This window comes from Scyliorhinus torazame, chromosome 19 (genome assembly GCF_047496885.1).
Source record: "Scyliorhinus torazame isolate Kashiwa2021f chromosome 19, sScyTor2.1, whole genome shotgun sequence".
Taxonomy (NCBI): Eukaryota; Metazoa; Chordata; class Chondrichthyes; order Carcharhiniformes; family Scyliorhinidae; genus Scyliorhinus; species Scyliorhinus torazame.
Genome location: NC_092725.1, coordinates 39,990,466 through 40,009,844, shown reverse-complemented (window position 1 = coordinate 40,009,844; position 19,379 = coordinate 39,990,466). Strand labels below are relative to the sequence as shown.

At 56.5% G+C, this 19,379-nt stretch overlaps 1 protein-coding gene across 3 annotated transcripts in view; it reads left to right on the top strand.

Annotated features, from left to right (window-relative positions):
• LOC140396095 (protein-methionine sulfoxide oxidase mical3a-like) overlaps nt 1-19,379 on the top strand; it is a 1,213,674-nt gene that overhangs the window by 919,866 nt on the left and 274,429 nt on the right. For all 3 annotated transcript variants that reach the window (XM_072484207.1, XM_072484206.1, XM_072484208.1), the window contains one exon: nt 19,027-19,213. In XM_072484207.1, coding sequence (XP_072340308.1) covers nt 19,027-19,213 — 187 coding nt within the window. The remainder of the gene's footprint in view (nt 1-19,026; nt 19,214-19,379) is intronic.

The window sequence follows — 19,379 nt, the reverse complement described above, 5'->3', positions numbered from 1 at the left end:
ACAGGAAGATTGGAGAACAGGAATATTGGAGAACAGGGAGATTGGGGAACAGGGAGTTCGGAGAACAGGGAGATCGGAGAACAGGGAGATCGAAGAACAGGGAGAGAGATCGGAGAACAGGGAGATCGGAGAACAGGCGGATCGGAGAACAGGTAGATCGGAGAACAGGGAGATCAGAGAACAGGGAGAGGGTGATCGGAGAACAGAGAGATCGAACAACAGGGAGAGAGATCGGAGAACAGGGAGATCGGAGAACAGGGAGATCAGAGAACAGAGAAGAACGGAGAACAGGGAGCTCAGAAAACGGGGAGATCGCAGAACAGGGAGATCGCAGAACAGGGATATCGGAGAACAGGGATATCGGGAACAGAGAGATCGGAGAACAGGGAGATTGCAGAACAGAGAGATCAGAGAACAGGGAGATCGAAGAACAGGGAGATCGGAGAACAGGTAGAGAGAGATCGGAGAACAGGGAGATTGGAGAAAGGAAGATTGGAGAACAGGGAGATTGGAGAACAGTGAGATTGGAGAACAGGGAGATTGGGGAACAGGGAGATAGGATAACAGGGAGATCAGAGAACAGGTAGATCGAAGAACAGGGAGAGAGATCGGAGAACAGGGAGATCGGAGAACAGGCGGATCGTAGAACAGGTAGATCGGAGAACAGGGCGATCGGAGAACAGGGAGATCGAAGAACAGGTAGAGAGATCGGAGAACAGAGTGATCGGCGAACAGAGAGATCGGAGAACAGTTAGATCGGAGAACAGGGAGATCGGAGAACAGAGAGATCGGAGAACAGGGAGATTGCAGAACAGGAAGATCGGAGAACAGGGAGTTTGGAGAACAGGAAGTTCGGAGAACAGGGAGATCAGGGAACAGGGAGAGAGATCGGAGAACAGGGAGATCGGAGAACAGGCAGATCAGAGAACAGGTAGATCGGAGAACAGATAGAACGGAGAACAGGGAGATCGGAGAATAGGGAGATCGGAGAACAGGTAGAGAGAGATCGGAGATCAGGGAGATTGGAGAACAGGAAGATTGGAGAACAGGGAGATCAGGGAACAGGGAGAGAGATCGGAGAACAGGGAGATCGGAGAACAGGCAGATCGGAGAACAGGTAGATCGGAGAACAGGGAGATCGGAGAACAGGGAGAGGGTGATCGGAGAACAGAGAGATCGAACAACAGGGAGAGAGAGTGGAGAAGAGGGAGATCGGAGAACAGGGAGATCAGAGAACAGAGAAGAACGGAGAACAGGGAGCTCGGAGAACGGGGAGATCGGAGAACAGGGAGATCGGAGAACAGGGAGATCGGAGACAATGGAGATCGGAGAACAGGAAGATCGCAGAACAGGGAGATCGCAGAACAGGGATATCGGAGAACAGGGATATCGGAGAACAGAGATATCGGAGAACAGGGAGATTGCAGAACAGGGAGATCGGAGAACAGGGAGATCGGAGAACAGGGAGATCGGAGAACCGGGAGATCGCAGAACAGGGATATCGGAGAACAGGAATATCGGAGAACAGAGAGATCGGAGAACAGTGAGATTGCAGAGCAGGAAGATCGGAGAACAGGGAGTTCGGAGAACGGGGAGATCGGAGAACAGGGAGATCGGAGAACAGGGAGATCGGAGTACAGGGAGATCGGAGAACAGGCGGATCGGAGAACAGGGAGATCGGAGAACAGGGAGATCGGAGAACAGGGAGATCGGAGACAAGGTAGATCGGAAAACAGGGAGATCGGAGAACAGGAAGATCGGAGAACAGGGAGATCGGAGAACAGGGATATCAAAGAAAAGGGAGAGAGATCGGAGAACAGGGAGATCGGAAAACAGGGAGATCGGAGAACAGGAAGATCGGAGAACAGGGAGATCGGAGAACAGGGATATCAAAGAAAAGGGAGAGAGATCGGAGAACAGGGAGATCGGAGAACAGGGTGATCGGAGAACAGGGAGTTTGGAGAACAGGAAGATTGGAGAACAGGGAGATTGGAGAACAGGGAGATTGGAGAACAGGAAGATTGGAGAACCGGGAGATTGGAGAACCGGGAGATCGGAGAACAGGGAGTGAGAGATCGGAGAACAGGCATAGGGAGATCGGAGAACAGGGAGTTCAGAGAACCGGGAGATCGAAGAACAGGGAGATCGGAGAACAGGTGAGATCGGAGAACAGGGAGTTCAGAGAACCGGGAGATCGAAGAACAGGGAGATCGGAGAACAGGTAGAGAGAGATCGGAGAACAGGGAGATTGGAGAACAGGAAGATTGGAGAACAGGGAGATTGGAGAACGGGGAGATTGGAGAACAGGGAGATCGGAGAACAGGGAGAGAGATCGGAGAACAGGGAGATCGGAGAACAGGCAGATCAGAGAACAGGTAGATCGGAGAACAGATAGAACGGAGAACAGGGAGATCGGAGAATAGGGAGATCGGAGAACAGGCGGATCGGAGAACAGGTAGAGAGAGATCGGAGAACAGGGAGATTGGAGAACAGGGAGATTGGAGAACAGTGAGATTGGAGAACAGGGAGATTGGGGAACAGGGAGATCGGATAACAGGGAGATCAGAGAACAGGTAGATCGAAGAACAGGGAGAGAGATCGGAGAACAGGGAGATCGGAGAACAGGCAGATCAGAGAACAGGTAGATCGGAGAACAGATAGAACGGAGAACAGGGAGATCGGAGAATAGGGAGATCGGAGAACAGGTAGAGAGAGATCGTAGATCAGGGAGATTGGAGAACAGGAAGATTGGAGAGCAGGGAGCTGGGAGAACAGGGAGATTGGAGAACAGGGAGATCAGGCAACAGGGAGAGAGATCGGAGAACAGGGAGATCGGAGAACAGGCAGATCGGAAAACAGGTAGATCGGAGAACAGGGAGATCGGAGAACAGGGAGAGGGTGATCGGAGAACAGAGAGATCGAACAACAGGGCGAGAGAGTGGAGAAGAGGGAGATCGGAGAACAGGGAGATCAGAGAACAGAGAAGAACGGAGAACAGGGAGCTCGGAGAACGGGGAGATCGGAGAACAGGGAGATCGGAGAACAGGTAGATCGGAGACAATGGAGATCGGAGAACAGGAAGATCGCAGAACAGGGAGATCGCAGAACAGGGATATCGGAGAACAGGGATATCGGAGAACAGAGATATCGGAGAACAGGGAGATTGCAGAACAGGGAGATCGGAGAACAGGGAGATCGGAGAACAGGGAGATCGGAGACAATGGAGATCGGAGAACAGGGAGATCGGAGACAATGGAGATCGGAGAACAGGGAGATCGGAGAACCGGGAGATCGCAGAACAGGGATATCGGAGAACAGGAATATCGGAGAACAGAGAGATCGGAGAACAGTGAGATTGCAGAGCAGGAAGATCGGAGAACAGGGAGTTCGGAGAACGGGGAGATCGGAGAACAGGGAGATCGGAGAACAGGGAGATCGGAGTACAGGGAGATCGGAGAACAGGCGGATCGGAGAACAGGAAGATCGGAGAACAGGGAGATCGGAGAACAGGGAGATCGGAGAACAGGGAGATCGGAGACAAGGTAGATCGGAAAACAGGGAGATCGGAGAACAGGAAGATCGGAGAACAGGGAGATCGGAGAACAGGGAGATCAAAGAAAAGGGAGAGAGATCGGAGAACAGGGAGATCGGAGAACAGGGAGTTTGGAGAACAGGAAGATTGGAGAACAGGGAGATTGGAGAACAGGGAGATTGGAGAACAGGAAGATTGGGGAACAGGGAGATTGGAGAACCGGGAGATCGGAGAACAGGGTGTGAGAGATCGGAGAACAGGCATAGGGAGATCGGAGAACAGGGAGTTCAGAGAACCGGGAGATCGAAGAACAGGGAGATCGGAGAACAGGTAGAGAGAGATCGGAGAACAGGGAGATTGGAGAACAGGAAGATTGGAGAACAGGGAGATTGGAGAACAGGGAGATTGGGCAACAGGGAGATCGCAGAACAGGGATATCGGAGAACAGGAATATCGGAGAACAGAGAGATCGGAGAACAGTGAGATTGCAGAACAGGAAGATCGGAGAACAGGTAGTTCGAAGAACGGGGAGATCGGAGAACAGGGAGATCGGAGAACAGGGAGTTTGGAGAACAGGGAGTTCGGAGAACAGGGAGATCAGGGAACAGGGAGAGAGATCGGAGAACAGGGAGATCGGAGGACAGGCAGATCAGAGAACAGGTAGATCGGAGAACAGATAGAACGGAGAACGGGGAGATCGGAGAATAGGCAGATCGGAGAACAGGTAAAGAGAGATCGGAGATCAGGGAGATTGGAGAACAGGAAGATTAGAGAACAGGGAGCTGGGAGAACAGGGAGAATGGAGAACAGGGAGATCAGGGAACAGGGAGAGAGATTGGAGAACAGGGAGATCGGAGAACAGGCAGATCGGAGAACAGGTAGATCGGAGAACAGGGAGATCGGAGAACAGGGAGAGGGTGATCGGAGAACAGAGAGATCGAACAACAGGGAGAGAGAGTGGAGAAGAGGGAGATCGGAGAACAGGGAGATCAGAGAACAGAGAAGAACGGAGAACAGGGAGCTCGGAGAACGGGGAGATCGGAGAACAGGGAGATCGGAGAACAGGGAGATCGGAGACAATGGAGATCGGAGAACAGGGAGATCGCAGAACAGGGAGATCGCAGAACAGGGAGATCGGAGAGAATGGAGATCGGAGAACAGGGAGATCGCAGAACAGGGAGATCGCAGAACAGGGATATCGGAGAACAGGGATATCGGAGAACAGGGATATCAGAGAACAGAGAGATCGGAGAAAAGGAGATTGCAGAACAGGGAGATCGAAGAACAGGGAGATCGGAGAACAGGGAGATCGGAGACAATGGAGATCGGAGAACAGAGAGATCGGAGAACCGGGAGATCGCAGAACAGGGATATCTGAGAACAGGAATATCGGAGAACAGAGAGATCGGAGAACAGTGAGATTGCAGAGCAGGAAGATCGGAGAACAGGGAGTTCGGAGAACGGGGAGATCGGAGAACAGGGAGATCGGAGAACAGGGAGATCGGAGTACAGGGAGATCGGAGAACAGGCGGATCGGAGAACAGGGAGATCGGAGAACAGGGAGATCGGAGAACAGGGAGATCGGAGACAAGGTAGATCGGAAAACAGGGCGATCGGAGAACAGGAAGATCGGAGAACAGGGAGATCGGAGAACAGGGAGATCAAAGAAAAGGGAGAGAGATCGGAGAACAGGGAGATCGGAGAACAGGTAGATTGAAGAACAGGGAGATCGGAGAACAGGGAGTTTGGAGAACAGGAAGATTGGAGAACAGGGAGATTGGAGAACAGGGAGATTGGAGAACAGGAAGATCGGAGAACAGGGAGTTCAGAGAACCGGGAGATCGAAGAACAGGGAGATCGGAGAACAGGTGAGATCGGAGAACAGGGAGTTCAGAGAACCGGGAGATCGAAGAACAGGGAGATCGGAGAACAGGTAGAGAGAGATCGGAGAACAGGGAGATTGGAGAACAGGAAGATTGGGGAACAGGGAGATTGGAGAACAGGGAGATCGGAGAACAGGGAGATTGGGGAACAGGGAGATTGGAGAACAGGACGATTGGAGAACAGGGAGATTGGAGAACAGGGAGATCGGAGAACAGGGAGATTGGGGAACAGGGAGATCGCAGAACAGGGATATCGGAGAACAGGAATATCGGAGAAGAGAGAGATCGGAGAACAGTGAGATTGCAGAACAGGAAGATCGGAGAACAGGGAGTTCGAAGAACGGGGAGATCGGAGAACAGGGAGATCGGAGAACAGGGAGATCGGAGTACAGGGAGATCGGAGAACAGGCGGATCGGAGAACGGAGATCGGAGAACAGGGAGATCAAAGAAAAGGGAGACAGATCGGAGAACAGGGAGATCGGAGAACAGGTAGATTGGAGAACAGGTAGATTGGAGAACAGGGAGATCGGAGAACAGGGAGATCGGAGAACAGGGAGATCGGAGAACAGGGAGATCGGAGAACAGGGAGATTGGAGAACAGGGAGATTGGAGAACAGGAAGATTGGGGAACAAGGAGATTGGAGAACCGGGAGATTGGAGAACCGGGAGATCGGAGAACAGGGAGTGAGAGATCGGAGAACAGGCATAGGGAGATCGGAGAACAGGGAGTTCGGCGAGCCGGGAGATCGGAGAACAGGGAGATTGGAGAACAGGAAGATTGGAGAACAGGAAGATTGGAGAACAGGTAGATTGGAGAACAGGGAGATCGGAGAACAGGGAGATCGGAGAACAGGGAGATCGGAGAACCGGGAGATTGGAGAACCGGGAGATCGGAGAACAGGGAGATTGGAGAACAGGGAGATTGGAGAACAGGGAGATTGGAGAACAGGAAGATTGGGGAACAAGGAGATTGGAGAACCGGGAGATTGGAGAACCGGGAGATCGGAGAACAGGGAGTGAGAGATCGGAGAACAGGCATAGGGAGATCGGAGAACAGGGAGTTCGGCGAGCCGGGAGATCGAAGAACAGGGAGATCGGAGAACAGGTAGAGAGTGATCGGAGAACAGGGAGATTGGAGAACAGGAAGATTGGAGAACAGGGAGATCGGAGAACAGGGAGATCGGAGAACAGGGAGATCGGAGAACAGGGAGATCGGAGAACAGGGAGATTGGAGAACAGGGAGATCGGAGAACAGGGAGATCGGAGAACAGGGAGATCGGAGAACAGGGAGATCGGAGCACAGGGAGATCGGAGCACAGGGAGATTGGAGAACAGGAAGATTGGAGAACAGGAAGATTGGAGAACAGGGAGATTGGAGAACAGGGAGATTGGAGAACAGGGAGATTGGAGAACAGGAAGATTGGAGAACAGGGAGATTGGAGAACAGGGAGATCGGAGAACAGGGAGATCGGAGAACAGGGAGATCGAAGAACAGGGAGAGAGATCGGAGAACAGGGAGATCGGAGAACAGGCGGATCGGAGAACAGGTAGATCGGAGAACAGGGAGAACAGAGAACAGGGAGAGGGTGATCGGAGATCAGGGAGATCGAAGAACAGGTAGAGAGATCGGAGAAGAGGGAGATCGGAGAACAGGGAGATCAGAGAACAGTGAAGAACGGAGATCAGGGAGATCGGAGAAGAGGGAGATCGGAGAACAGGGAGATCGGAGACAACGGAGATCGGAGAACAGGGAGATCGGAGAACAGGGAGATCGGAGACAACGGAGATCGGAGAACAGGGAGATCACAGAACCGGGAGATCGCAGAACAGGGATATCGGAGAACAGGGAGATCAGAGAACAGTGAAGAACGGAGATCAGGGAGATCGGAGAACAGGGAGATCAGAGTACAGGGAGATCGGAGAACAGGGAGATCAGAGAACAGTGAAGAACGGAGATCAGGGAGATCGGAGAACAGGGAGATCGGAGTACAGGGAGATCGGAGAATAGGCGGATCGGAGAACAGGCGGATCGGAGAACAGGGAGATCGGAGAACAGGGAGATCGGAGAACAGGGAGATCGGAGACAAGGGAGATCGGTGAACAGAGAGATCGGAGAACAGGAAGATTGGAGAACAGGGAGATTGGAGAACAGGGCTCAAAAAACAGGGAGAGAGATCGGAAAAGAGGGAGATCGGGGAAGAGGGCGAACTTCAACCAGGGAGGGAGAGATCTTCGAACAGGGAGATAAAAATCAGCGAACAGGGAGATTGCAGAACAGGGAGAGAGTGATCGGAGAACAGGGAGATCGGAGAACAGGCAGATCGGAGAACAGGGAGATTGGAGAACAGGGATATCGGGGAACAGGGAGAGAGAGAGAGAGAGATCGGAGAACAGGGAGAGCGAGATCAGGGAACAGGGATATCGGAGAACGGACAGAGAACGATCGGAGAACAGGGAGATCGGAGAACCGTGAGAGAGCGATCGGAGAACAGGGAGATCGGCGAACAGGGAGATCGGAGAACAGGGAGATCGGAGAACAGGGAGAAGAGTGATTGTGGAAAGGGAGTGTGAGAGATTGGGGAAACGGAGAAAAAGATTGGAGAACAGGAAGAAGGAGCATCACAGTGGTTAGCACTGCTGCCTCCCAGCGTCAGGGACCCGGGTTCAATTCTGGCCTTGGGTTACTGTCTGTGGACTCTGCACGTTCTCCCCGTGTCTGCGTGGGTTTCCTCCGGGTGCTCCGGTTTCCTCCCACAGTCCAAAGATGTGCAGGTTAGGTGGATTGACGATGATAAATTGCTCTTCGTGTCCAAAAAGGGTAGGTGGGGTTGCTATGTTACGGGGATAGGGTGGAGCTGTGGGCTTAGGTCGGGTGCTCTTTCCAAGGGCCAGTGCAGACTCGATGGGCCGAATGGCCTCCTTCTGCACTGTTCTATGATTGTATGAGATTGGGGAACAGGGAGAGTGTTACAACCCTGGGCTAGTGTGCGGTCAATTGCAGCTCCACTTGTCCCAGAGTGACGGGACTTCGTCAATAATTCTTATAAAAATACCGAAAGTCTTTGGCCTTTGGCTGCCCAGTAATTACAGTCACCAGGTTTGTAAATATAAACACATAGAACAGTACATCACAGAACAGGCCCTTCGGCCCTCGATATTGTGCCGAGCATTGTCCTAAACCAAGATCAAGCTATCCCACTCCCTGTCATTCTGGTGTGCTCCATGTGCCGATCCAATAACCGCTTGAAAGTTCCTAAAGCTCCACTATCACAGCGGACAATCCATTCCACACCCTAACCACTCTCTGAGTAAAGAACCTACCTCGGACATCCCTCCTATATCTCCCACCTGAATCTTATAGTTATGCCCCTTTGTAACAGCTACATCCACCCGAGGAAATAGTCTCTGAACGTCCACTCTATCTATCCCCCTCATTATCTTATAAACCTCTATTAAATCGCCTCTCATCCTCCTCCGCTCCAAAGAGAAAAGCCCTAGCTCCCTCAACCTTTCCTCATAAGACCTATCCTGCAAACCAGGCAGCATCCTGGTAAATCTCCTTTGCAACCTTTCCAATGCTTCCACATCCTTCCAATAATGAGGTGACCAGAACTGCACACAATACTCCAAATGTGGTCTCACCAGGGTCATGTATAGTTGCAGCATAACCCCGCGGCTCTTAAACTCAAGCCCCCTGTTAATAAACGCTAACACACTATTAGCCTTCTTCACGGCTCTATCCACTTGAGGGGCAACCTTCAGAGATCTGTGGACATGAACCCCAAGATCTCTCTCTTCCTCCACATTCCTCAGAACCCTGCCGTTGACCCTGTAATCCGCATTCAAATTTTTTTTACCAAAATGAATCACCTTGCACTTATCAGGGTTAAACTCCATCTGCCATTTTTCGGCCCAGCTCTGCATCCTATCAATGTCTCTTTGCAGCCGACAACAGCCCTCCACCTCATCCACTACTCCACCAATCTTGGTGTCATCAGCAAATTTACTGACCCACCCTTCAGCCCCCTCCTCCAAGTCATTGATAAAAATCACAAATAGCAGAGGACCCAGCACTGATCCCTGTGGTACACCGCTGGTAACTGGTCTCCAGTCTGAAATTTTTCTATCCACCACCACCCTATGTGATAGCCAGTTACCTAACCAATTGGCCAAATTTCCCTCCAACCCACACTTCCTTACTTTCTTCATGAGCCGACAATGGGGAACCTTATCAAACGCCTTACTAAAATCCATGTGTATGACATCAACTGCTCTACCTTCATTTACACACTTAGTTACCTCCTCAAAGAATTCAATCAAATTTGTGAGGCAAGACCTACCCTTCACGAACCCGTGTTGACTATCCCGGATTAAGCTGTATCTTTCCAAATGGTCATAAATCCTATCCTTCAGGACCTTTTTCCATTATCTTCCCGACCACCGAAGTAAGACTAACTGGCCTATAATTACCAGGGTCATTCCTATTCCCTTTCTTGAACAGAGGAACAACATTCACCCCTCTCCAGTCCTAGAGCCCTATCCCCGTGGACATCGAGGACCCAAAGATCAAAGCCAAAGGCTCTGCAATCTCATCCCTTGCCTCCCAAAGAATCCCTGGGTATATCCCATCTGGCCCAGGGGACCTGTCGACCCTCAGGTTTTTCAAAATTGCTAATACATCCTTCCTCAGAACATCTACTTCCTCCAGCCTCCCCGCCTGTATCACACTCTCATCCTCAAAGACATGGCCTCTCTCCTTTGTGAACACTGAAGAAAAGTATTCATTCAACGCCTTTCCTATTTCTTCTGACTCCATGCACAAGTTCCCACTACTGTCCTTGACCAGCCCTACCCTCACCCTGGTCATTCTTTTATTTTTCACATAAGAGTAAAAAGCCTTGGGGTTTCCCTTGATCCGACCCGCCAAGGACTTCTCATGCCCCCTCCTAGCTCTCCTAAGCCCTTTTTTCAGCTCATTCCTTGTTACCTTGTAAGCCTCAAGCTACTGAAGCTTGTTTTCTCATCCTTACATACTCTTCCTTTTTCCTCTTGATAAGACATTCAACCTCTTTTGCAAACCATGGTTCCCTCACAGGGCCATTTCCTCCCTGCCTGACAGGGACATGCTTATCAAGGACACGCAGTATTTGTTCCTTGAACTAGCTCCACTTTTCATTTGTGCCTTTCCCTGACAGTTTCTGTTCCCATCTTATGCTCCCTAATTCTTGCCTAATCGCATCATAATTACCCCTCCCCTAATTATAAACCTTGCCCTGCCGTATGGCCCTATCCCTCTCCATTGCAATAGTGAAAGACACCGAATTGTGGTCACTATCTCCCAAAGTGCTCTCCCACAAACAAATCTAACACTTGGCCCGGTTCATTACCCAGTACCAAATCCAATGTGGCCCCCCCTCTTGTCGGCCTATCCACGTATTGCGTCAGGAAACTCTCCTGCACACACTGTACAAAAACTGCCCCATCCGAACTGTTCGACCTATAGAGGTTCCAATCAATATTTGGAAAGTTAAAGTCAACCATGACAAATACCCTGGGACCTCCACACCTATCCATAATCTGCTTTGCAATTTCTTCCTCCACATCTCTATTACTATTTGGGGGCCTATAGAAAACTCCTAACAATGTGACCGCTCCTCTCTTATTTCTAACTTCGGCCCACATTACCTCAGTAGGCAGATCCCTTTCAAACTGCCTTCCTGCAGCCGTTAAACTATCCTTGATTAACAATGCTACTCCTCCCCCTCATTTACCACGTTCCCTACTCTTACTGAAACATCTATACCCCGGAATTTCCAATAACCATTCCTGTCCCTGTTCTAACCATGTCTCCGTAATGGCCACAACATCGTAGTCCCAAGTACCAATCCACGCTCCAAGTTCACCTACCTTATTCCGGATGCCCCTTGCATTGAAATAGACACACTTCAACCCACCTTTCTGTCTGCCGGTACACTCCTGCGACCTTGATACCCTCCTCAGTACCTCACTACTCTCGACACTGGCTCCTGGACTACAGCTCGCTTTCCCAGCCCCCTGACAAATTAGTTTAAACCCCCCGAAGAGGCGTAGCACATTTCCCTCCCAGGATATTGGTGCCCCTCTGGTTCATTTCCTGTTTATTTATAACAAGAACTAGAATGAAATATGCAGCAAATAATCCTGGTTAACTAATTCCCCACTTTAACTTGCCCCCCCACCCTCTACACACACACACAAGACAGAAAGACACAGAGGGGAGGAGAGGGGGAAAAATAATAGGTGACAGAAAAATGAGTCTTTGTTTCAGAGGATGGTTTTTCGCACACCTTCCTTCACAGCAAGCTGCAGGTTAAAGTCTCTCTCCTCAGCCTGGAATGATCTTCACTGTAGATTCATTCATTCAGTGTTCTCTGCAACTTCAGAAGTACAGCAGCCACGGTCTTTCCGGAGAGAGGGGAGCACGCAATGCTCTTTATTTTCAGCCTTTACTGGCTTTCCTGTAGACAGATTCACTCAGGTACTCTTCACTTAGGTTCAGACATACAGCACCCACAGGCTTTCTGAAAAAAAAACAGAGGAAAGAGAGCAGGAGCTTGCCTCTCAGCTGCTAGCAGTCAAAGTGAAACTCTTGGGACTCTGCAAATCATTCCACTGGGATAGGATCCAGTCACCACCTGTTACCGGGCAGAGCACTGCCTTTCGGGCCCATTCACACACACTCCATTCATTCAAACCGAGTCCCTGGTCAACTCTTTCTCTGGTACCGACAGGTCTGAAGCCCCCTGTTCAAACCAGCAGGAACTAGTATTTTCCCCGGTAACTTCTGAATTCTGCTGGTTGACTTAAAGACACGTGTCCATTAATCACCCATGGATCAAAAATGATTACAACAAAATACAAGAGAGTGGAAATAAGGGAATAAACAGGAAATATCCTCCCAAGAGACAACAGGGAAAGGGAGATAGGAGAACAGGGAGACGGAAAGCCCGGGGAGGGAGCGGGAGAGAGGAGGGAGCAGGGAGAGAGCGGGGAGCAGGGAGAGAGCGGGGGAGCAGGGAGAGAGCTGGGAGCAGGGAGAGAGCTGGGAGCAGGGAGAGAGCTGGGAGCAGGGAGAGAGCTGGGAGCAGGGAGAGAGCGGGGAGCAGGGAGAGAGCGGGGAGCAGGGGGAGAGCGGGGAGCATGGAGAGAGCGGGGAGCAGGGACAGAGCGGAGAGTAGGGAGAGAGTGGGGAGCAGGGAGAGAGCGGGGAGCAGGGAGAGAGCGAGGAGCAGGGAGAGAGCAGGGAGCAGGGAGACAGCGGGGAGCAGGGAGAGAGCAGGAAGAAAGCGGAGAGCAGGGAGAGAGCGGGGAGCAGGGAGAGAGGGGGGAGCAGGGAGAGAGCGGGGAGCAGAGAGAGAGCAAGGAGCAGGGAGAGAGCAGGGAGAGAGCGGAGAGCAGGGAGAGAGCGGGGAGCAGGGAGAGAGGGGGGAGCAGGGAGAGAGCGGGGAGCAGAGAGAGAGCAAGGAGCAGGGAGAGAGCAGGGAGAGAGCGGGGAGCAGGGAGAGAGCGGGAAGCAGGGAGAGAGCGAGGAGCAGGGAGAGCGGGGAGCGGGGGGAGAGCGAGGAGCAGGGAGAGAGCGGGGAGCAGGGAGAGAGCGGGGAGCAGGGAGAGAGCGGGGAGCAGGGAGAGAGCGGGAAGCAGGGAGAGAGCGGGGAGCAGGGGGAGAGCGGGGAGCAGGGAGAGAGAGCGGGGAGCAGGGAGAGAGCGGGGAGCAGGGGGAGAGCGGGGAGCAGGGAGAGTGCGGGGAGCAGGGAGAGAGCGGGGAGCAGGGAGAGAGCGGGGAGCAGGGGGAGAGCGGGGAGCAGGGAGAGAGCGGGGAGCAGGGAGAGAGCGAGGAGCAGGGAGAGAGCGGGGAGCAGGGAGAGAGCGGGGAGCAGGGACAGAGCGGGGAGCAGGGGGAGAGCGGGGAGCAGGGAGAGAGAGCGGGGAGCAGGGAGAGAGCGGGGAGCAGGGAGAGAGCTGGGAGCAGGGAGAGGGCGGGGAGCAGGGAGTGAGCGAGGAGCAGGGAGAGAGCGGGGAGCAGGGAGAGAGCGGGGAGCAGGGGGAGAGCGGGGAGCAGGGGGAGAGCGGGAAGCAGGGAGAGAGCGGGGAGCAGGGAGAGAGCGGGGAGCAGGGAGAGAGCGAGGAGCAGGGAGAGAGCGGGGAGCAGGATGAGTGCGGGGAGCAGGGAAAGAGCGAGGAGCAGGGAGAGAGCGAGGAGCAGGGAGAGAGCAGGGAGCAGGGAGAGAGCAGGGAGCAGGGAGAGAGCGGGGAGCAGGGAGAGAGCGAGGAGCAGGGAGAGAGCGGGGAGCAGGGAGAGAGCAGGGGGAGTGCGGGGAGCAGGGAGAGAGCGGGGAGCAGGGAGAGAGCGAGGAGCAGGGAGAGAGCGGGGAGCAGGGAGAGAGCAGGGAGCAGGGAGAGAGCGGGGAGCAGGGAGAGAGCGGGGAGCAGGGAGAGAGCGGGGAGCAGGGAGAGAGCGGGGAGCAGGGGGAGTGCGGGGAGCGGGGAGCAGGGAGAGAGCGGGGTGCAGGGAGTGAGCGGGGAGCAGGGGGAGTGCGGGGTGCAGGGAGAGAGCGGGGAGCAGGGAGAGAGCGGGGAGCAGGGAGAGAGCGGGGAGCAGGGAGAGAGCGGGGAGCAGGGAGAGAGCGGTGAGCAGGGAGAGAGCGGGGAGCAGGGGGAGAGCGGGGAGCAGGGAGAGAGCGGTGAGCAGGGAGAGAGCGGGGAGCAGGGAGAGAGCGTGGTGCAGGGAGAGAGCGGGGAGCAGGGGGAGTGCGGGGAGCAGGGAGAGAGCGGGGAGCAGGGAGCAGGGAGAGAGCGGTGAGCAGGGAGAGAGCTGGGAGCAGGGGGAGAGCGGGGAGCAGGGAGAGCGGGGAGCAGGGAGAGAGCGGGGATCAGGGAGAGAGCGGGGAGCAGGGAGAGAGCGGGGAGCAGGGAGAGAGCGGGGAGCAGGGAGAGAGAGCAGGGGGAGAACGGGGAGCAGGGGGAGAGCGGGGAGCTGGGAGAGAGAGCGGGGAGCAGGGAGAGAGCGGGGAGCAGGGAGAGAGCGGGGAGCAGGGAGAGAGCGCGGGGAGCAGGGAGAGAGCGAGGAGCAGGGAGAGAGCGACGAGCAGGGAGAGAGCGGGAAGCAGGGAGAGAGCAGGGGGAGAGCGGGGAGCAGGGAGAGAGCGGGGAGCAGGGAGAGAGCAGGGGGAGTGCGGGGAGCAGGGAGAGAGTGGGGAGCAGGGAGAGCAAGGAGCAGGGAGAGGGCGGGGAGCAGGGAGAGAGCAGGGGCGAACGGGGAGCAGGGAGAGAGCGGGGAGCAGGGAGAGGGCGCGGAGCAGGGAGAGGGCGGGGAGCAGGGGGAGAGCGGGGAGCAGGGAGAGAGCGGGGACGAGGGAGAGAGCGGGGAGCAGGGAGAGAGCGGGGATCAGGGAGAGAGCGAGGAGCAGGGAGAGAGCGGGGAGCAGGGAGAGAGCGGGGAGCAGGGAGAGAGCGGGGAGCAGGGGGAGAGCGGGGAGCAGGGGGAGAGCGGGGAGCAGGGAGAGAGCGGGGAGCAGGGAGAGAGCGGGGAGCAGGGAGAGAGCGGGGAGCAGGGAGAGAGCGGGGAGCAGGGAGAGAGCGGTGAGCAGGGAGAGAGCGGGGAGCAGGGGGAGTGCGGGGAGCAGGGAGAGAGCGGGGAGCAGGGAGCAGGGAGAGAGCGGTGAGCAGGGAGAGAGCTGGGAGCAGGGGGAGAGCGGGGAGCAGGGAGAGCGGGGAGCAGGGAGAGAGCGGGGATCAGGGAGAGAGCGGGGAGCAGGGAGAGAGCGGGGAGCAGGGAGAGAGAGCGGGGAGCAGGGAGAGAGCGGGGAGCAGGGAGAGAGCGGGAAGCAGGGAGAGGGCGGGGAGCAGGGAGAGAGCGGGGAGCAGGGAGAGAGAGCAGGGGGAGAACGGGGAGCAGGGGGAGAGCGGGGAGCTGGGAGAGAGAGCGGGGAGCAGGGAGAGAGCGGGGAGCAGGGAGAGAGCGGGGAGCAGGGAGAGAGCGCGGGGAGCAGGGAGAGAGCGAGGAGCAGGGAGAGAGCGACGAGCAGGGAGAGAGCGGGGAGCAGGGAGAGAGCAGGGGGAGAGCGGGGAGCAGGGAGAGAGCGGGGAGCAGGGAGAGAGCAGGGGGAGTGCGGGGAGCAGGGAGAGAGTGGGGAGCAGGGAGAGCAAGGAGCAGGGTGCGGGCGGGGAGCAGGGAGAGAGCAGGGGCGAACGGGGAGCAGGGAGAGAGCGGGGAGCAGGGAGAGGGCGCGGAGCAGGGAGAGGGCGGGGAGCAGGGGGAGAGCGGGGAGCAGGGAGAGAGCGGGGACGAGGGAGAGAGCGGGGAGCAGGGAGAGAGCGGGGATCAGGGAGAGAGCGAGGAGCAGGGAGAGAGCGGGGAGCAGGGAGAGAGCGGGGAGCAGGGGGAGAGCGGGGAGCAGGGGGAGAGCGGGGAGCAGGGAGAGAGCGGGGAGCACGGAGAGAGCAGGGGGAGAGCGGGGAGCTGTGAGAGAGCAGGGAGAGAGCGGGGAGCAGGGTGAGAGCGGGCAGCAGGGAGAGAGCGGGGAGCAGGGAGATAGCGGGGAGCAGGGGGAGAGCAGGGAGCAGGGGGAGTGCGGGGTGCAGGGTGAGAGCTGAGAGCAGGGAGAGAGCGGGGAACGGGCAGAGAGCGGGGAGCAGGGAGAGAGGGGTGAGCAGGGAGAGCGGGGAGCAGGGAGAGAGCGGTGAGCAGGGAGAGAGCGGGGAGCAGGGGGAGAGCGGGAATCAGGGAGAGCGGGGAGCAGGGGGAGAGCGGGGAGCAGGGAGAGAGCGGGGAGCAGGGGGAGAGCGGTGAGCAGGGAGAGAGCGGGGAGCAGGGGGAGAGCGGTGAGCAGGGAGAGAGCGGGGAGCAGGGGGAGAGCGGGGAGCAGGGAGAGAGCGGGGAGCAGGGAGAGAGCGGGGAGCAGGGGGAGAGCTGGGAGCAGAGGGAGAGCGGGAAGCAGGGAGAGAGCGGGGAGCAGGGAGAGAGCGGGGAGCAGGGAGAGAGCGGGGAGCAGGGGGAGAGCGGGGAGCAGGGGGAGAGCGGGGAGCAGGGGGAGAGCGGGGTGCAGTGGGAGAGCGGGGAGCAGGGGGAGAGCGGGGAGCAGGGAGAGAGCGGGGAGCAGGGGGAGAATGGGGAGCAGGGAGAGAGCGGGGAGCAGGTGGTGAGCGGGGAGCAGGGGGAGAGCGGGGAGCAGGGTGAGAGCGGGGAGCAGGGAGAGAACGGGGAGCTGGGAGAGAGCGGGGAGCAGGGAGAGAGCGGGGAGCAGGGAGAGAGCGGGGAGCAGGGGGAGAGCGGGGAGCAGGGGCAGAGCGGGGAGCAGGGAGAGAGCGGGGTGCAGGGGGAGAGCGGGGTGCAGGGGGAGAGCGGGGAGCAGGGAGAGAGCGGGGAGCAGGGGGAGACTGGGGAGCAGGGAGAGAGCGGGGAGCAGGGGGTGAGCGGGGAGCAGGGGGAGAGCGGGGAGCAGGGGGAGAGCGGGGAGCAGGGGGAGAGCGGGGAGCAGGGGGAGAGCGGGGAGCAGGGAGAGAGCGGGGAGCAGGGGGAGAATGGGGAGCAGGGAGAGAGCGGGGAGCAGGGAGAGAGCGGGGAGCAGGGGGTGAGCGGGGAGCAGGGGGAGAGCGGGGAGCAGGGAGAGAGGGGGAGCAGGGAGCGAGGGGGGAGCAGGGACCGCAGTTAGGAGCAGGGTTGATCTGGTGAGATTTTGGGGTCTGGGTGGAGCTGCCCGGCACCTTTCAATCCAGTCTCTTTTATGTGGTGGGTGTGACCTAGTTGACTAATCGATTACCTGAATGCTGCTTTAAAAAAGCCAGTGAAGGGGTAGGTTTTCAGTTAAAGCAGTCGCCAGCTCTGCCCCCACCTCAGCGCGACTCGACAGCTTTGCCCCTCCCCGCCCCTCCGAGCTGGCTCACATTCTGCGACCATGGCAACTGTCTAAGCTCAAAACGGGGTCAGAGTGCGGAGAAGGTCTGGGTGCTGTCACCTCGAACGTAACCAAACATCCGCGAGCAGGGCTGGAGAACTGAGGTGGGGGCTTGAATCAGACAGACCCTGTCATGCCAGGCCCAGCTCTCTGCCCCAGAGGAAGCAAATTCTATACCCGGGGGGGCTCGGCCAAGTCGGGAATTTCCTGGCTGCAGCTACCTGATTTGGTTCCGGAATTCCGGCACGATATCCTTATTTATGGCCCCAAGATCGCACAGCTACTCGCCAGCCTCTGCTGACTCCGAACACATCAATGTTCATGAACTCACAGCTCCCTCTCTCCCTGTGACAGTAAATTCCAATTTCCTCTCTCGAAGCTGGATTCTCCGATTTTGAGTCGATGTCCTGATGCCGGCGTGGGAACGATGGCGTTTTCCCACCGAAAATTCAGCGTAAAACAGCCACCGATCCTCCGTTTGGCTGGGGCCCAGCACCCGAGCACGCGGCTCTTGCTGCCGATACGGCCCGGAGAATTGCCGGATCCGTGGTCACGCCGGCGGCCTGCAGTGGCTGCGCCGTGCAACATGGTGCCGGCCACTCGCAGACCCGGCCTGTAAAATAATGCCTCCCCTTTGGGCGGCTCGCGAGCCCCGGACCACCTCCCAACGGTGCCCCCAGCCCCTGACAAAACTCCCCCTGCCCGCGGATGTGGATGCTTTTGAGAGGGTGCAGAGGAGGTTCACCAGGATGTTGCCTGGTATGGAGGGCGCTAGCTATGAAGAAAGGTTCAGTAGATTAGGATTATTTTCATTAGAAAGACGGAGGTTGAAGGGGGACCTGATTGAGGTCTACAAAATCATGAGAGGTATGGACAGGGTGGATGGCAAGAAGCTTTTTCCCAGAGTGGGGGACTCGATTACTCGGGGTCACGAGTTCAAGGTGAGGGGAAAAGTTTCAGGGAGATATACGTGGAAAGTTCTTTACACAGAGGGTGGTGGGTGCCTGGAATGCATTGCTGGCGGAGGTGGTAGAGGCGGGCACGATAGCGTCATTTAAGATGTATCTAGACAGATACATGAATGGGCAGGGAGCAGAGGGATACAGATCCTTAGAAAATAGGCGACAGTTTTCGATAGAGGATCTGGATCGGCGCAGGCTGGGAGGGCCGAAGGGCCTGTTCCTGTGCTGTAATTTTTCTTTGTTCTTCTTTGGATCGGCCCTCCGCGACTGTGGCGGCGCTGGACTGAGTCCGCAGCTGCCATGCCGAGTCACCAACGGGTGAGACCATGAGAGACCCACGCCGTCGGGAACCCGGCCCGGGCGGGGGGGGTGGGCCTCAGGCAATGTCCTGAGGTTGTCGATAAGGCGCGTAGCGTACTGGAGGGGGCGGAGCATCGCGAATGCGGCGCAGCCCCCGATTTGGTCGGAATCGGATATTCTCCGGCCAATTGCCAAATGCAATTCCGGCGTCGGAGAGCAGAGAATCTAGCCCGAGGTCTCGTGCCAAAATCAGCTCATTTCTATTCCTTTATTTTCCTGGGATGATCCATGTTCTCCCATTCACTATTCTCCTTGATTCTGTTCATCAAAGTGACACACCTTGAACATCACAGTGTAGTGAGCGTGGGCACCAGCCAGTCGCAGCACGCTGATGATCATTGTTTCCTCTTCCCAGTAACGCTGACCGATGCAGAGCCCTGTCAAGCGAAGAGATTACGGGGCACTCCGGAGAGAATCGAGCTGGAGAACATTCGGCTTTCACTGGAACGGGAGGAAGATCTGCAGGAAGTGCCAGAGGAGACGCTGGCTGAACACAACCTGAGCAGCACCTTCCAGCAATCCAGCCAGGAACTGGGAAGCAGGTCAGTGACCGGCTCCGTGTCAGGGAAAGATCATTCTGTCAGGGTCAGTGTCAGGGAAAGGTCAGTGTGTCGGGGTCAGTGTCAGGGAAAGGTCAGTCAGGAAAAGGTCAGTGTCAGGGAAAGGTCAGTGTCCGGGGAGGGTCAGTGTTGGGGGAGGGTCAGTGTG